Source organism: Ostrinia furnacalis, unplaced genomic scaffold (genome assembly GCF_004193835.3).
Source record: "Ostrinia furnacalis isolate ACB-3 unplaced genomic scaffold, ASM419383v2 OfSCF7367, whole genome shotgun sequence".
Classification (NCBI taxonomy): Eukaryota; Metazoa; Arthropoda; class Insecta; order Lepidoptera; family Crambidae; genus Ostrinia; species Ostrinia furnacalis.
Window position 1 is genome coordinate 1 of NW_021137606.1, and position 18045 is coordinate 18045.

Genomic DNA, 18045 nt, shown 5'->3' on the forward strand with positions numbered 1-18045 from the left:
TAATACATAATTTTATTGGCTATCGCATGATATAAAATATTTGCTTATTAATGTTAAGCTACCCACGCTTTCACTTATTTTTGAAGGAAGAGGTGAAAACTAAAAATTAAAAACTTAAATCCTTGTAATTTTACGATAAATGGGTCAAGCCCCAAGTATTTTCGTCGATAAAATTGTCTATAGATTACGCCCTTAAAGTTTGATCACTACATGCCCGGACACACTGTATAGTGCTCATTGAACTTAGAAGGAATAACATAAAATATGTGCTTAATATTATTAAGGGTTGTACCCTAGCTAACCAGCGCCACCATATTTTTTCTTGATTACTTTTGTTATAGACCGAAATTAAAAAAGAGGTTTGAAAAATGTATAATATGTATCAAAGCTATTATTTTAAATAATTGTTTGAATTCATTAGATATTTGCAGCAAGTTACAGATTTAATTACTGCTAAAAGTTACCATTTTAGCTAATTTTGAATTTCGAAGTTGCAGAATATAATTTTAAAAGTAGCTTAGATATGGCTTTAACTATTTACAAACCACTTTTTTATTTCGGTTTGTAACAAGAGAAATCACGAAAGATTATCTGTGTGGTAAGTTTTAGAGGGGTAAGTAAGTTCCTTAAATATTTTTGTTACTATTACTTAAAAAAATAGATTAAAAATGTACTCTTCGTGCTGTTGTTAATGTTTTTTTCGTGCTAATGTTTTTTTNAGTGGCGCCCATCTTTTGATGTTTATTATTGCCACATTATTTTTTATGAAGTTTATGGGTGGAAAGCCAATAAGAGAAGCAACTTTGTGTGCTGACTATCCGCTCATACACTTCTATTTTGTTGTTAAATGTTTTTATTAGGGAATCTCTCATGTGTGTGCTGTTGTTTGTCTTGTTATTTTTTGTAATTTATTTTATTTGTGATGCCCACATAATTTTTTTCAAGTTGTCAACCTTTACATATTATTATGTTAACCATTATAACAGAGCGTACTACTCTATATGAGGTTAGTTTACATGATGTTAGGTTACATATTTTTTTGTGTTGCAACTCTTATTTTGTATATTATGTTGGGACAAGTAAGTAACATTTTTTTTGTTAGGTTATATTTATCTAAGACCTACACTGTTTTTGGGCTTTATAGCTTATAACTTTTAGTTACTTACTTTAATTATTTTGTTTTTTCATACAAGACAAACACAGTTTTAGTTATAATTTTAGTGTTTATTCATTTGTACTCATAATAAGTTAGTACATAATGTATAAAATGTATTTTAAAGTGCCTACCCGGATGTTTTGTTACATAATGCTAACTAAAATCTTTAACGTTGTTTATGTACTTAGGTAACAATTTGCTTTTGTGTCACTATGACATAATTATAACTTTTATTTCTTGTTACCTAGTACACATTATTTTGTATTACAAAATGTTAGCATAATATTATAACCTTTTTAGTTTTTGGCAAATATTTGTTTACATTTCAATACTTTTAAATAATTTAATACAGTTATACCTAATAGTTATTTAGGCATTATACTGCAGTGTATTATAAGGTTTGGTACTTAATGTCATAATGTTATTACTGGTTAGTAAGTTGTTTGTGGGTACACTTACTAACTTGTTAATATTTATACGGGAATAACTTAATTGATTATTTTTTGGTTTTGATAACAATTAAAAGTTATTAATTTTAGTAAAGTGCCATTCTCTTAAATTTGTATAAATTAATGATTAATTTTCATTTAACTTTTGGAAAATATTTTTGCCACTTAGTTTTTTTTTTAAATAATTTTATTAAGCTACCTTCTTCGAGGAAGTTTTTTTTTTAAATTGTGGTTATACCAAGGTTCTCGGTCGTAGGACTTAAGATTTTCTTTTTTCTGGGTAGGTAGGTACTTTACTTTGGTAACTAACTTGAGTTTAGTTTTTAGTTTTTTTTTGGACACAATCGTATTGTGTATTGTTTTTCTGTTGGGAATTTAATAGATTCTTTTATAGCTAAATTTTTTTTTTTGGACACAATCGTATTGTGTAGTTTTCTGTTAGGAATTTATTAACGGTAGATTCTTTTAGCAAAATTTTTTTGGACACAATCGAGTTGTCGGGTATCTGCTACAGTTTTGCCTCGGTGCTTTATTCTGTGACTTATAGTTCAGAATTTTTTTTTTTCCAGAGATATTTATTATCTCTGTGTTTTTGTTTTGTTTTGTTGAGTGCTATGTATCTCCTATATACATGCCTCGTTTGTTTTGTCTTTTCCAGGGATGACATCATGTGCTTTTATGCACTATTCCCTGTGTTTTGTGTTTTGTTGCGATGACGTCCAATTTATATTGTGGTGTCAAAAATTTGCGGCATAAACGGCTGTATCTTTTGATTACGTTGGCTTAGAAGTTTGATTTTTTCACAGCTTCAAGGGACAGTAGACCTGAGTAATTGATATAAATTTCAGCTTCATACCTCCACGCGTTCCTGAGAAAAAGGGTCTTGACAGACGGACGGACGGACAACAAAGTGATCCTATAAGGGTTCCGTTTTTTCCTTTTGAGGTACGGAACCCTAAAAAGAATTTGACAACGGCGGCGGCGCGGTGCGAAGCGGAGAAGAGATGTGGAAAATGAAATCTGATTATTCAAAACACTTCTCTGCTCCGTTCCGCCTTGATGGAATCCGGGCTTTACAGCGCACAGCGTCAAAATGTCCAAAATTTCAACCACACCAACGCCGGCCGGCGGCGACGCGATCAATGCCAATGACAGGTTGCGCGACCCATGACAGTCTGCGCGACCTATCATTGGCCTTTATGATCGCGCTAGCGATGGCGATCCGCACGCGTTGGTATGGTTGAAGCATAAAAGATAGTGTCAGTATTTCCATTCGGCCAGTTTGAACTCGAACTTCTCACAAAAAAAAACAATTGCAGAAAATAAAGCCGCACGCACACGAGCGCGGCGACGGCAACAGCAGCGACCACTGCTGCATCAACACGGTGGCGGTGTACGGGCAGGAGAAGTACCTGGTGCTGCGCGAGATCCCCATCACGCGCGTGTCCGACCCGCTGCAGCCGCACGAGGTCAACTGCGACGTGGCCTGCCTGGTGTACGACGTGGCCGCCAGCCGCTCCTTCGAGTACATCGCCAGGATATACATTGTGAGTGTTATGATAACTCTTAGGTCCATATCGCTAGTACAAACAGTAAAGCTTCAACCACACCAAACGCGTGCATATCGTCATCGCGTCTTCGCGATCAAACCTGGACTTTCAAGCTTGTGTCGTTTCAGCCAAATAACGTCCACTGCTGGTTGGATGAAACGATCTATATCATCAATTGTTCCTTTGGTTTATTTATATCATTTGCCAGAAAGGGCTTACCTGTTGCTTCTTCTACTAAAGGCTTCCACAGACCAAACGCGGGGCAGTAGCAGCGCATTTGAATGCGGGCCCGCGCAAGTTGTAATACAAGAAACTCTTTCACACTCACACCGGACGCAGGGCGGTAGCAGAGCGTTGAAAGCGGCAGTGGCGTAGCGTGGCTTTTTGCCGCCCGGGGCCGTCCGGAAATCCGCCGCCCTTTATTTTAATTATAAATATTTTAAAGTTTAAATATTATATTGAATGGACTTCAGGTACACTATTCACCTTATTTGTTGAAAGTCAAAATAAACTACCACGCACTGCTTCAGAAGGAAAATACATTAAAGAGAAGAGAAGCAATTGCTTGAAACCCACAGGAAGTTTGATTTTATTAAATAGCTCAGCTTTATTATGTAACACCAGTGTGAGTCACGTTAAAGTGTACATATGAAAATAGATTAAAATAGACCTATTTTTATCGACAAAAAAGAGGTCAAAAATTTTTTGAGACTTTTTTTGATTTTTTTATAGAATTTTTTTTCTTCCAATTACTTATTGTAAAAAAAACGTAATAACTTTTAAACTGAGCGGTATATCCTGATAAAATAAAAACAGTAATAATGCTAAATAACAGACGATACTGAAAAAATACATAAAATACCCAGAAAATGCCAACAAATAATAAAAAATGATACTTTTTGAAAAAAATCTGCTTAAAAATTCGTATTTTTTGGTTATTTGATAAATTTCTCAAAAATATGCTCCTATAACAAACAGGTGGTTTTTATTGAGGTGAATTTTATTTGTTATTATTACTTTGTATTATTTTCTATCGTATTATCTTTGTAAAACCAAAAATCGCATGTCTCTATCCCTATCACAACATTTGCTATGATCGTTTGAACAAAGGCCTGCCACAACATTATTCTCCGCTACAGGTAGAGACAATTTTAATTGTAACTAAAATGCTTATTTTACTTCGAAATCTTTTGTTTTTATTTGAAATCTAACTTGTCTTGATCAAAATTACAAATCTAGAGCCATTTTCAGTTTCGTTGTTAACGAAGCGTTGATTGGCGCGCCCGGAGAGGCTTAGTTCAAGCGATCATTGCAAACGTTGTGATAGGGATAGAGACATGCGATTTTTGGTTTTACGAAGGTAATACGATAGAGAATAATACAAAGTAATAAAAACCCCCGGTTATAGGGGCATTTTTTGGAGAAATTTATCAAATAACCAAAAAAACACGAATTTTTAAGCACATTTTTTTTTCAAAATGTATAATTTTTTATTATTTGTTGGCCTTTTTATGTATTTTTTTAGTATCGCCTGTTATTTAGTATTATTACTGTTTTTATTTTATCAGGATATACCGCTTAGTTTAAAAGTTATTACGTTTTCTTTACAATAAGTAATTGGAAGAAAATTTTTTTTATAAAAAATTAAAAAAAAATCTCAAAAATTTTTTGACCTCTTTTTTGTCGATAAAAATAGGTCTAGTTTCATCTATTTTCATATGTACACTTTAACGTGTACAACAATAAACAATAATAACAAGTATTAAAGTATTTATTTGTCAATTGACTTGAGAGTAAATATTATCTTAAATTATACAGTGTGTCCGGGCATGTAGTGATCAAACTTTAAGGGCGTAATCTATGGACAATTTTATCGATGAAAATACTTCAAATTTGGGGCCTGACCCATTTCTCGAAAAATTACATCGATTTAAGTTTTTAATTTTTAGTTTACACCTCTTCTTTAAAAAACAAGTGAAAGCGTGGGTAGCTTAACATTAATAGCCAAATATTTTGTATCATGCGATAGCCAATAAAATTATCTATTAGTAGAAGAAGAAAGCAGACACAAGTTTCATACATTTTATGGGAGTAAGAATGGATTTTTTTTTTTTTTTTTGTAAATACATACATATTATACATAGAATTGTTTGAATTCATTAGATATTTGCAGCAATTTACAGATTTAATTACTGCTAAAAGTTACCATTTTAGCTAATTTTGAATTTCGAACTTGCAGAATATAATAAATACACGGTTTTAAAAGTAGCTTAGATATGGCTTTAACTATTTACAAACCACTTTTTTATTTCGGTTTGTAACAAGAGAAATCACGAAAGATTTATCTGTGGCGCAAGTTTTAGAGGGGTAAGTAAGCTCCTTAAATATTTTTGTTACTATTACTTAAAAAAATAGATTAAAAATGTACTCTTCGTGCTGTTGTTAATGTTTTTTTCGTGCTAATGTTTTTTTTCTTATCCGCCGCCCCCTTTCATATGCCGCCCGGGGCCATGGCCCCCCCTGCCCCCCCCAAGCTACGCCACTGGAAAGCGGTTTTCGAATATTTAAAATTTTGACAACCGCCCGCGTTGCAACTGCTTTGAAACTGCGCTGCTTTCAGTGTGCCTCAGCCGCGCTGCAACTGACCCGCACTGCTTCTGACCCGCGTTTGGTCTGTGGAAGCCTTAAATGTCTGACGTAACATAATATTTATTTCCAGAAATACTTCGCCGAGAGTCACATTCCAGTGCTGATAGTGGGCACGCGCGGCGAGCCGCTGCCCGCGCGCCAGGAGTACATCCTGCAGCCCGACGTGTTCTGCTGCAAGTACCAGCTGCTGCCGCCGCAGACCTTCCACGTGCGCGAGAACAAGCACGACGTGTTCGTCAAGCTGGCCACCATGGCCGCCTTCCCGTAAGTACTGTCTGATATTTTGCCACTCAATATTTATATCAGAGGGCTGTGTGTTTCCATCAAACGTTAAACTAGTGAGCGCATTAAAAAAATATATGAAAGTTTAAAGTTTGTTCTTGAAAGTTTCCGCTAGGGGCGCTGTACAATCAGTCATACATAAATGTGTTTTTATTACGCGCTAACTAGTAACAACGTTTGATGTAAACTCACACTACGCCTACAGATATAGATCGTTTCATCCACAAAGACGCGCCCCACCACTTTTTGACCGAGGGAAGCGCGGGGTGCGGGGAGTTTCGTAATCTCTTCAATCTCCGAAGATTTCAGTCACTGTACTTACAATATTCTGTGTTCGTGTAAAGCTGCCCTTCAGGGCTGCTCTAATTAAGTAGTTTAAATTTATTTATTTCCATGTCTAACGTCGCCAATTATTAAATAATACAGCATTCCGCTAATCCATCATTTTTCCATGGAGACGTCATCCATAGACATGACAGTATCCATGAGTGCACACGCACACACACTACAATAATGACGCTCGGATTGCTGGTATCAAACTCCCCGCGCTTTCCTCAACCAAAAAGTGGTGAGCCGCGTCTTCGTGGATGAAACGATTATACCTATGTAATGTTAACAAAGTAAAATTCATTACCTACCTTCAGAATCAATTATGCCTTTTTTATCTGTCCTCAAAACATAAGACATTTATACTAATTACCTATATTGTCCACACATTGTTGTTTTAATTGTTTTTATCAGTCAATTTCAAGCTGCTTGGATTTTATTCAGCAAGCACAAGTAAGTAATCCTATAATAAGCAATGAATTGTAATATGACGTTTGTAAGCTTTAGTTCAAGTAGTTACTATAAATTTTGGAAAAACACTAAAATATATTCTGTGGGGTTACTCCGAAAAACATCCGAAGTTACAATGTTGCCTTCCCTCTCACGCAATGAGAGATGCCAGCATGATGAGCGACGAATACATATCGACCCGAAACTATAGTTCCAAAATACTGAACTGTCCTATCAATGACATTGACAGCGGGGCGCCACCGTCAGTACCGGATCGCTGGTTCCGATTTTTGCCATGTTGGAAACCATATAGTTGTACGATGGTAGCGCCCCCCTGTCATTGAGTTTGGTGGGACAGTTCAGCGTGGGTCATCTATACGTACCGCGTTTTGGGAGTAACCCTGCGGTTCATTCTTCTAATTTATACAGTTTGGACAAGACAATATTCTAATGAATTTTATTTACGATAGGCATTTGAAGCACTTCGCCAGCCTCGGCGGGGATAACTCATCGTGGTGGAAGGCCGGCATCGGCGTGGCGGCGGCCACGGTCATGGGCTTCATGCTGATCAAGATATTCAGCTTCCAGAGAAGATAAATACTCACTGCCACCTTCATGTCAAAAAGAATTATACTATGTATTAATTTCAAACGCAATAATTTATTTCTTATTTATGAACCAAAGAAAAAATATACAGAGTATAGAAAATAATTTGTTTCCAGAACAAATTAAAGTACTTAAAAATATAGAACGAATGTTTTATTTATTTCAAAATTTACCAGTAAATAGTGCCGCTGTGTAGTCTCCTCCCGACAATGAGTGGTATCTCGAGACAGGGCCGGATCTACCATAAAAATATGGCTTTTTGGGCTTCAGGCCAGGGCCCCCAGCTAAGTCAAAAAAGATAGACGGACGACAATGCGAAAGAGTACATAGTCCAGTCATTATAGTAAGTTCACCTCGGAATTCGAGATACCCAGCTGTAAGTCTGTAAATACGTGTATATTGACACCCTAAAAGTTGTCTCAAAACCTACATATGGTAGGGTGTAAGCAACTATTAAATTTCAAGGTCAACGGTCACAAAAATCGGTTTATTGCGCTTTTTTTAGAAATGTCTCATTTCCTGTGGGTTTTTTGCTATTTGTATTTATTATCAATATTGTAGAATACTAAATTCTCTACAAATTTTGTTTAAAAACTTTTTTTATACGGTGAACCGTTTTCGAGATAGAGGGCGGAGAGCGCGCGGTCACTGCATCACTTCAGGTCTACTTAAGCGGTTTAGATTTTTCATACAAAAGGATTTTCCCGCTAATTCCTGTGGAAATTTCGGGAATTCCTTGTTGTAACTAAGCTTTGAGTTTACTAAGGTACCTACATGCCAAATTTCAAGCGTCTAACTTCCGTTAAGCGTTTAGATTTTTCATACAAAAGGATTTTCCCGCTAATTCCTGTTCCCGTGGGAATTCCTAAGTATACTATAACCTGCCCAGGTGTATGAAGAATAATTGTACCAAGTTTCGTTAAAATCCGTCGAGTAGTTTTTGTTTCTATAAGGAACATACAGACGGACAGAATTCTATACATGAAATATATTTTCAAAATAACTATCAGGGGGTGATTAGTGATCGATACTGATGCCAAAAATGCAATCAGTAAAATTCTTGTCTGTCTGTCTGTCAGTGTTTCCACCTTTAGCCCAGGGCCCCCTAAACTCACGGCCCGGCTGTCTCGAAGCAGTACTAAATAAAGATGATTCAGAACTCCGCTGCATGCAGCAGTGCTGCCTCTCACTGCATCGCTTGAATGTCATCATCTTCATGTAGCCCTTCTAAATATCAGTCGAGACAATAGAAATCAATTGTTACCGCGGGGCCGCAGTCGTCTCATCATAGACAAACTTGAGTTGCGGAGTGTTACACACGAACCAATTCGCAGAGCTCTAATCAACGCTATGCGTTCGACTTCGCATAGCGTTGCTGCTCCACGCGCACTGTGAGACCATAGTAATGTTTGTGAATACGGGCGTAAGGGCCTTGTCACACTGGCAGATTACAAGTTTTCCAACCGGAGCGCGGCGGAGACGCTGTGGGTTCGCAACGTTTCCGCCTCTTCTTCACACACTACGTCTTCGTTTTGTGATAAGAGGCTCTGAAGTCTAAACACTAGGTTATCAAGGTTCATGAAATACAGCGTGGTGACTGTCAGACAGCGAAGTCTTAAATAGGGTACCGTTTTTACCCTTTCGGTACGGAACCCTAAAAAGCAAGTCAATAAAAACAGATTTTTGTCTAATATTAAAACTTTTATTACAGAAACCACGACACGATATTTTAGAAATTCATTGCTATTTAACAATAATAAGTATTGCTAAAATCACAAAAGTAAACCATTGAACAAATCGTACTTAAATATAGAGACAGACAAGATGTCTAGTTTATTTTTATCATGTTTATCGTTAGTCATGTGATTAACAACAAAAACGTTTTAACATTATTTTACTAGTACTTACCAAACAATCATTCTAGTAAATGCTTTTACATATTGTATTGAGAAAATATGGAAATGATTTGCTATATAAATCTTACAAACAGTCATAAAATATCAATAAACATCATTTACTTTTCCATACATCGATATAACTAATACATATTAACCGGTTCCTAATTAAATATTATGTTAATAATTCAGTTCTGCATGTTTTACGTTTAAAAAAACGAGAAAGGTTATTCATTACTTATCTGTTATTTAAAAAAATGAAGATTTAATTAAAAACCGGTTTTTATACGGTTGCACTCAGAAACGTTTCTGTTTAATCAATACGAAAAATATGATAACTCTTCTATGCTAATTTGAGTAATAATTAGGCAGAGTTGCACCACCTAACTATTACGTTAACCGGTGCTTTTTGTATGGGAGTTTCAGATTTTTGACGTTTGTCAAAGATAAAGTAAGATGGTGCAACCCAGTCTAATGGAGAAGCCACACGGTGCGATGCGGTCGCGGCGCGGCGCCGGAGCGATGCCGCTGCGGCGATAAAAATCAATGATATGCCAGACGGTGCGTTCTGGCGCCGCACCGCAGGCACACCGCACTTCGATTGAGCGAGACGGTGCCGTATTGCGGCGCCGCATACCACATGTGTACAGTGATGCGGCACCGTGTGGCTTCTCACTAAATGTTACTGAGTGGGACTGAATGTTCTATCTAAACTTCTGTTTCTAAATTACAATTACAACTTATGTCAAATTCAATGCTTTATCAATAAATCATTACATTACGTAAAATTAATACGGTCTCTGGCGGTCTCTGCCCCTGAAACAAAAAGAAAAGAAAACGTGAGTTATGAATTAACACTTCCGACTTACACGACTATGTACGCGCAATTTGTAAGCCTGCTTGATCCCGGTACGGGACTATTCCCACCTCTCGTTCCCACCACTGCAACTCCTGTGTAGCCAGGGTCTACAGCTTGACCGCCACAAAAACCCAACCAATGAAGGTCAAGTTTGTCCCGGGGGAAAGTTAAACTGTCATTGGACCCGCAACGAAATTAATCAGAAGAACATAGGAGGAGTTCGAAATTAAGGTTCGACTTCCCTCCATTGCAAAGCGGATGACAGGTGACAAACAAAGGTTTAAAAACCCGATCGAAAGGTTTGATCCCGGTACGTGAGAAATGATCCACCGGAGATATAAATAAATAATAATAAATAAATATCTTTGGACAATCTCACACAGCGCCATCTAGCCCCAAAGTAAGCAATTAATATGCTTGTGTTATGGGTGCTAGCTTAACGGATATACTACTTATATACTTTTTTTTTAAATACATACATATTATACATAGTAACACCCAGACCCGTCACAGAAATTAAAATTCATCATTTCAATTTCTGCCCGGCCGGGAATCGAACCCGGGACCTCTCGGCATAGTAGTCCGTTCTGAACCACTACACCAAACGGCCGACGTAGATATGGAACGCTAGAAATTGGAACCCGCTTTTAGTATATGAACTGGCATGATAAGGAGAGCATGCTAGGCCGTTGACCTACACTCGTGTTCATTTTGTAGTGGGTCGGCTCTTAACTATCATTTGTCATACGGTAGGGAACGTTAGTGAAGCTTGTGATTATGCGAGTATATTTTTAAATTAATTTCGTTCAAATTACCCGCCATCACCCCTCATGGCACCGCCGCTGCCGCGGTCGCCACCGCCGCTACCGCGGTCGCCTCCGCCGCTCCCGCCGTAACTTCTTCTGTCGCCACCGCGGTCGCCTCCGCGGTCCGAGCCGCCGCGCCCGCCCCACGAGCCGCCGCCGCCGCCGGGCCCTCCGCGCCCGCCGCCCCCGCGACCCCCGCGCCCGGGCGGGCCTCCGCCGCGACGGTCGCCGCCGCCACCGGACGGCGCCCCGCCTCCGGATTCACCGGGTTTCGCCTCGTTGCAGCGATTGCAGGACTTTCTCCACGAGAAATTGGTGTTTCCGCAGCTAGGATTGGAGCATCTCCAGTCGCCTTCGCGATTGCCGGAGGGCGGGCCGCCGCCGCCGCCTCCTCCGCGCCCGCCGCCGCCCCCGCGCCCGCCGCCGCCGCCTCTGCCCCCGCGGAACCCGCCGCCGCCGCCACCTTTACCGCCGGCCCAGGTGTTTTGTCTTTGAGCGAGCGACACCTTTATGGTGGCGCCGTTGAAGTCTTTGCCGTCGAACCACTGAATGGCCGATGAAGCGGCGTTTGAATCTTCGTAGGTGACGGTCGCTTCGCCTTTGGGTTGGCCGGTGGATTTATCCTTGTACATCCATACTTTCGGGCGCTGTGTTTTTTTGTCAATCTATAAAAAGTAAAGAAAAGAGTTTAGTGAAAAATAGTAAAAGAATATCTGTATAATAAAATAACACATTCAGTTCAAAAACGATAACTTACTTTAATTATGCCAATAGCCCCGAAGTGTTGACATAACTCATCTTCTGTCGTAGAAGGATTCATGCCTTGAATAAAGACTGTGTCTTCCTGGGTGACCATATCACTTCCCCCCCGGTCCCCGCCTCCGTATCCTCCACCGCCACCTAGCAAAAATAACATAATTAGAAACGTTTATTTATTTACATGCAAAATAAACTATATTATTCAATTATACCGTTAATGTTCATAAACGCAGAAAACCTGATAGGTTGTATTTTTTAACTACAAAAACAGCTACGGTTTCTCTATATTCTATGAACTAATAAAATTAAAATAAATGGACTCCAAACACGCAGTTTTAAATTCGAAACTATAACTCAGGATTTTGACGATGCACGAACAAGTTGACGATTTTTTAAAACTTAACTCTTCCAAGATAATTTACATTAGTGATTATTTATATTTTTATACTTCGCTTGGTGTAAAGTGGACTTATGCGCTAAAAGTGGTGTGTAAGACCCTGTTCAAATACCCAAACGCACGCATTTCGTTACACATTTCTCTACACAACTCTACGTTGTCAGCTTTCAGTGATGCAAGCCCACCAAAATATTCTTCTCGTTTCCGACTTTACGATGAACCTTGTTTTGTTGAGCAGGTATCCCGACAGTTTTAATTTCAAAACCACAAGGGAACAGCAGCAGACCAATAACCACGTTTTAAAAGAAATTCGTCCGTAAGTATGAGTGATTAATATTAATACACAAATTCCACTCCATTATTACCGTAACATTGTATGTTCAATTTTGTACCTCCGTTTATAAACCTTTTGTGACACTTTAAAACAATTAAACCTTTTCTTAACTTACAATAATTCTTGAATATTTTAATATTAAGGTTATAATTTAACACACCTTTAGTATTTTAAACGCAACGCTTCTTTGATTACACGTAACACTTAGAACTTAGTTAACACAGCCTAGTTAAAATTTCAGTTTCCCGTATAATTATCGTGCTCATTAATATCTATAGGTCGTCCGCCACTTAACTACTTAACACAGGCCTCTTCCTTAGATTATCCTAGCGACTGGTTTTGAACGAAAGAAACGTATTGAAAGTTCTGAAACTTTTCTAAGGCCGTTAGTTTGCCGAACCACCAACCCGTCACCTTTCACTTGACAATAATTTTGACCTAGCATCACGCTGAATATTGTTCTTGAAATAGCATTTTTTTATCATTTTTACCGTTTTCACTAACGCATATTTAAATTCTTTATACTTTTCTATTACACATAATATGAAACCATAGGGCTGCCAAATTTTTATATACAGTGTTTCTGGTAAAGACTCCTCTGATTTCAACAGTTAAAATAAAATAAATGATGATTTTTATTTATCTAAAATATTTTAATTTAACTTATACGCGATAAAAAATATTTGTTGAGTTGATACCAGTCACTCTGTATACTTGGTTACGTAGAAATTAATAATTTATACTTTTTGCACTCAGACCAGACTGCTGACAATCGTACTTTACCTATAAACCTGATAAAACGCAAATTTCACCAGATGAATACATATTCTGGCATAACCCTACCATACCGCTATAATGCTGATATCAAACATATATCAGTATCAAAGCAGAGTGACATGAGCATCCCTTGAGTGGAGTGTGTCTTTAGGGAATGCAAAGTTACGCCAGACAGTTTCCAAAAAATATTTCCTAATACGTATTATCCATGTTATGTTTATACCTTTGTTTAACAAAACCCTACGATTCATTATTATTATCATCACCTCTGTCTGCAATATTAATAATATTATAACGATCATCAGTAACTTCGTACCATTAATGATGAGTTTTGGAACTATTGACTCAATTCTGAAAATGATTTCACCAACGCTAATAAGCAAAGTCAGAGTGATTAATGAAGTTTCTAAATTCCCTTGAAGTTGGCGCGTGCAGTAGCCAACTGACTTACCAGAGACGGTTATGTTTGACGTGATTGTAACCCACACTATACCTTCATCATTAGCACTGGCCTAATAAAAGCAGGGGTAAAAAAGTACTATTGGAACGAAAATTTGTGGATCAGGCTTACGACGTCCAATGTGGAGGTAATTACGTAGTCTGTGTCTTAGTTGAAATAGAAAGAAGAGTATTTGAGTATTTGTCAGCGAATCTTAGCGAGTTCTATCTTTAAATGTTCTCAATAAATGTAATAATAATAAATATGATTACTAAGTTGCAATACCAGAAAATAGCTGTGCAAGATTAAAAAACCGTATTGTACTACTCTGCAAAATATAACTACGATCCTTATGAAAGATGTAAAAATCATTTCAAGTACAACCATCTTGCGACTGCTAAAACTCCATCCTGATATCATAGGAATCAAGCTTTATTTTACAGGTCTAAACATGTCAACAGCCAAGTAGTACAAAATGAAACCCCTAAGACGTTTGGCAGCCCTTCAATATTATACAAATTAATAATATGACAATAGCACCACTCGCTCATCGCGAGGAGCTTTACCTTTATTAAAACCACCCCCCCTGCCGCCGCCACTAAAACAATAAAAACGGCGTTTAGTACACTGGGCAGGCTGGGGACCGTACGCAGCACGAAGATTGACCGACACCTAGGTACACCTAGACAAGTCGCCTTGTCCGTCTGTTGAATCCTTTTCTTTACCACAATGTTATTACCGTGATACCTTGAAAATCTTAGAACAGTTTTTGAAGACATTATAATACACTTCTGGACACATGCAGGTATATTAATTGAAATATGTAAACTGCGTCAATAAATTGGAAAAGTATTTTATATTTGGATTTTTTTATAATAGTAAATCTGCTCAACCCAAAGGTAAACTGGTCGAGAATGCTTTAGTGCATTAAGTTCGCCTTATGTTCAAATGTATTTTGGCATAAAAGTTCAAATAAATAAATAAATAAATAAATTCATAAATGTATCTAGAAATTTTCACAGCTTTGCAGTGAAAGGACAGTATGGCATACATATAAACAATTTTTATAATTGTATATGTGCATGACAATGCTTTGTATTTAATATTGATAATTTATACAGTAAAATAATAAAACACTTTTCCAAATCCCCTGCAGGTAGTTGATATGTTACAGTAGAAGTGATTTAGTTTGATGTCAATCACAAAATAGTATCTTTGTAAATTTACTTATTTTAATACAGTAGATTTAATTGTGTATTTTGTTTCAATAACACCTAAACTGTAACATATTTTGGGTGATGCAAGATAAATGTTTTAGACTGGGATATTCAATGGAGATTTTTATTCTTGTTCTACTGGTAATTTTTCTTACTCTTGTAGTCATAAACACTCAACATGCACCATATTTAACTACCCTGTTTTCTGGGCCTAAGTATGACAATGCTCAAAATTGATAAATGTTAAACCTACTTACATAAAAAATATCATTCTATATGAAGAACTATTAATAACAACTGACAAATTATCATCTAATAAAAAATACTTGAACACATTTTATCATATCAAACTTAAGCCCAAAAAAATGGTATATTTACAAAATTTATTCCAACAATACCAGTTATTAGCGATACCTGTGAGTACAACTTTACATAATAGAATTAGTATCTTAGATATATAAACAAACTAACAATTACATTACTCAACTCCTCAGAACGCACACTCAAGTAGTTTAAATAGTCATGTTCAACTGCATAATAATCCTTAACCATGATAATGTGTAACCAATAGTATAACCAGTATAGACATGAGTGCCATCAATATTGCTAGACTGCCAAATTGATGGTTTATTTATACCTTGTGAGACATCGTTTGTTAAACCTTATAAACCTCTTTTTTCTTCTAGTGAATACTGTAGAATTTTACTATTCTGCTCTACTCTCTGTTCCAAACCAAAATGAAGAAGTTTCAATAATTTTAGCCGATCACTGTGGTACGATCAGCAATATGAATGACGAAGGGAGTACTGGGTATTGGTTCAAGTTGAGGATGATAACTTGTCTTGAATCAACATGTTGTTGTTTTTACAAATCGCCTATGACATATTTTTCATAGGCATAAGTAGCACAATTTAGTCTTGTTTTTTTTAATATGATTTAATATGAACCATCTCTCTGTGTATAAAAATATTTTAAGGTCATTCTGGTCATATTTTTAAAAAATCATTAAAATATTTATCTTTAGTATTGTAACTAGACAAGTTATTATTGTGAAAGTAAAAGTTGGTGTTCAAAAAAGTGTTCAGTGGCTAAGTTTATTTTGTTACAATTGAACTACCAAAACAAATGTGCACACTGCATTCATATCAGTTGATTAATGGTAAAAAAACCCATGTGTGATTGATTGGTGTTTAAGATTTTGAAAACCCCCTATGTTGGCGTTTGTAAATAGTCACACAAACTTAAACACAATCTGTCCTGTAAAAATATTTTAAAATATATGGTTGTAACCTGGAATAAGAGCAGTCGCCATGTCTATTATACCCAATATAATGTTTCTACATCAATTACACTAAATGTTGGTTATAATCTCTTGTGTACCGAAACACCATCAGTCATAGATTCACCCAAATACACAAGAATATTATACCTTCAACAATAGCACCTTCTGTTTTACTTAGCAGTAATTACCTTATCTTTTTTTCATAGCATGAAATCTACCTCGAATACTGAATTACAATAGTAATTTTATAGCAATTAATAGACCTAATTTATATTAAAAAATTATGAAAAAATAAGGGAAACTTACCCATAACCACCATCTCTATTCCCCCCATCTCTGTTGTAGCTTGATCTGTCACCTCCTTCATAGCCCCCTCGGTCTCCACCTGAATAGTTACTGCCTCCTCGGTTGCCGCCATAATTGGAGTTGCCACGGTCTCCACTGCCATAGCTGTTTCCTCCCCTGTCACCCCCGCTCACGTTGTAATTATTGTCATTACCGTGGCCGTAGCCACCCCCACTCCCCCCATAGCCGGAGTTAAAGTTTTGCCCATAATTACTCCCAGGTTGGCTGCCTCCATAAGAATTGCTCCCTGAAATTGAAACATGTTCAGTTGTAAAATTTTGGCAACACTACATGTTACACATTTCACAAAAATTTACTGAGACAATGTTCTCACTATATTATTATTATCTATGACTATAGCATAGTGAATGAACAAACAATGTTTGGGGGTGGATGGGAAATTACACTTTAACTGGGAAAATAGTCTATTAATTTAGATACAAGAAGCCAACTACATTTTTATGTTATGTAGTCAATATAATACGACGCCCTCAAAAGCGCTTATCAGTCTCCGTCAGTGCCACACACGCCTTATGACGCCGGCCGAATTGAGGTAAACGCACGCACCTGAATTTTGATTCCACTCCTGGCCTCCAGCTTGGTTCGAGTAATTACTTTGACCGTATCCTCCTTGTCCTGATCCATAACTGCTATCTCCGGCAGGCATTTGAGGTGGTGGCACAGAATACTGTTGAGCAGAATACCCACCGCCACTATAATCGCCCGAGCCGTAAGCTGTAAATGACAAAATACAGACGTTATCACTCTAAAATTATTGTCAGTACACTGTCGAGTAATATTCAACAGAATAAATGTACTTACGATCGCCCATTATTCTTTAGAATAATAATTTCAACCGAAAAACAATACCTACGTTTCAAGCGTGGCGATTGAAAAGAGACGTCAAAATGGCCGCTAGTCTCATCTGTGCTAGCATTTTTCCTGTGATTTTTCTTTTAGCAAGCCGCTTGTCATCCATGAAGCTACAGATAAAAATGGAGGCCAGACTCCCAATACCTACTTGAAGCACAAACTAAGTATCAGTATCTCGCTCTCTGTGGGCAGACTTGCTCTTTCTAAATAAACAAAAAATATAAAATTGCTCAAATTCAATGAAACCAATGTAAAATATTTATTTCTTGACATAGGTATCATTAAAAATGATAAATGGTAAAACTTTTTAGGAAGAAATTACTGTAAAAAATGTGAAAAATGTTTACAATGATCCAATGTCGGAAATCACGAAATAAACACTTACGCGTGGAATCTTATGTCACTTCCAGGACAGCACGTACTACCGCAACCACGCACTACAAAATTTTGCACCAATTCTTGTGATAAAACAATGATTATTTCCTGTAAACAATCTCAAACGAAATTAACTGCTTAATAAGGGGGGGGGGTCAAGTCATACCCAGTTTCTGGCCTGAAATCATACCCAACTTCTGGCCGAGGAGGAAGTCATG

At 37.2% G+C, this 18045-nt stretch overlaps 2 protein-coding genes across 3 annotated transcripts; one reads left to right on the forward strand and one right to left on the reverse strand.

Annotated features, from left to right (window-relative positions):
* Positions 1 to 2698: 2698 nt before the first annotated feature.
* Positions 2699 to 7614, forward strand: LOC114364228 (mitochondrial Rho GTPase-like). Its single transcript, XM_028320302.1, has 4 exons — positions 2699 to 2760; positions 2903 to 3152; positions 5875 to 6068; positions 7334 to 7614. The coding sequence occupies exons 1-4, from the start codon at positions 2699 to 2701 to the stop codon at positions 7458 to 7460; spliced, it is 633 nt and encodes a 210-aa protein (XP_028176103.1). The 3' UTR covers positions 7461 to 7614.
* Positions 7615 to 9213: 1599 nt separating this feature from the next.
* On the reverse strand, positions 9214 to 17531 carry LOC114364229 (RNA-binding protein cabeza). 2 transcript variants are annotated; one of them, XM_028320304.1, is made up of 7 exons: positions 17454 to 17531; positions 17147 to 17314; positions 16541 to 16826; positions 14302 to 14333; positions 11787 to 11929; positions 11039 to 11694; positions 9214 to 10180 (listed from the first exon to the last, which is right to left on the reverse strand). In XM_028320304.1, exons 2-7 carry the CDS (start codon positions 17244 to 17246, stop codon positions 10153 to 10155), a joined length of 1245 nt encoding a protein of 414 aa, XP_028176105.1. In that variant the 5' UTR covers positions 17247 to 17314; positions 17454 to 17531; the 3' UTR covers positions 9214 to 10152. The 2 variants fall into 2 exon arrangements, with proteins under 2 accessions (XP_028176105.1, XP_028176104.1); XM_028320303.1 differs by having other exon boundaries at positions 17402 to 17512.
* Positions 17532 to 18045: the final 514 nt, after the last annotated feature.

Coding starts and splice junctions, on each gene's coding strand:
- LOC114364228 (XM_028320302.1), top strand. CDS start 2,699: ATGTCCAAAATTTCAACCACACCAACGCCGGCCGGCGGCGACGCGATC. Junction 2,761..2,902: donor GCGATCAATGCCAATGACAG/GTTGCGCGACCC, acceptor AACTCGAACTTC/TCACAAAAAAAAACAATTGC. Junction 6,069..7,333: donor GCCACCATGGCCGCCTTCCC/GTAAGTACTGTC, acceptor TATTTACGATAG/GCATTTGAAGCACTTCGCCA.
- LOC114364229 (XM_028320303.1), bottom strand. Junction 16,827..17,146: donor GGAGTGGAATCAAAATTCAG/GTGCGTGCGTTT, acceptor TTTCAATTTCAG/GGAGCAATTCTTATGGAGGC. Junction 11,930..14,301: donor GGGGGGTGGTTTTAATAAAG/GTAAAGCTCCTC, acceptor TATTTTTGCTAG/GTGGCGGTGGAGGATACGGA.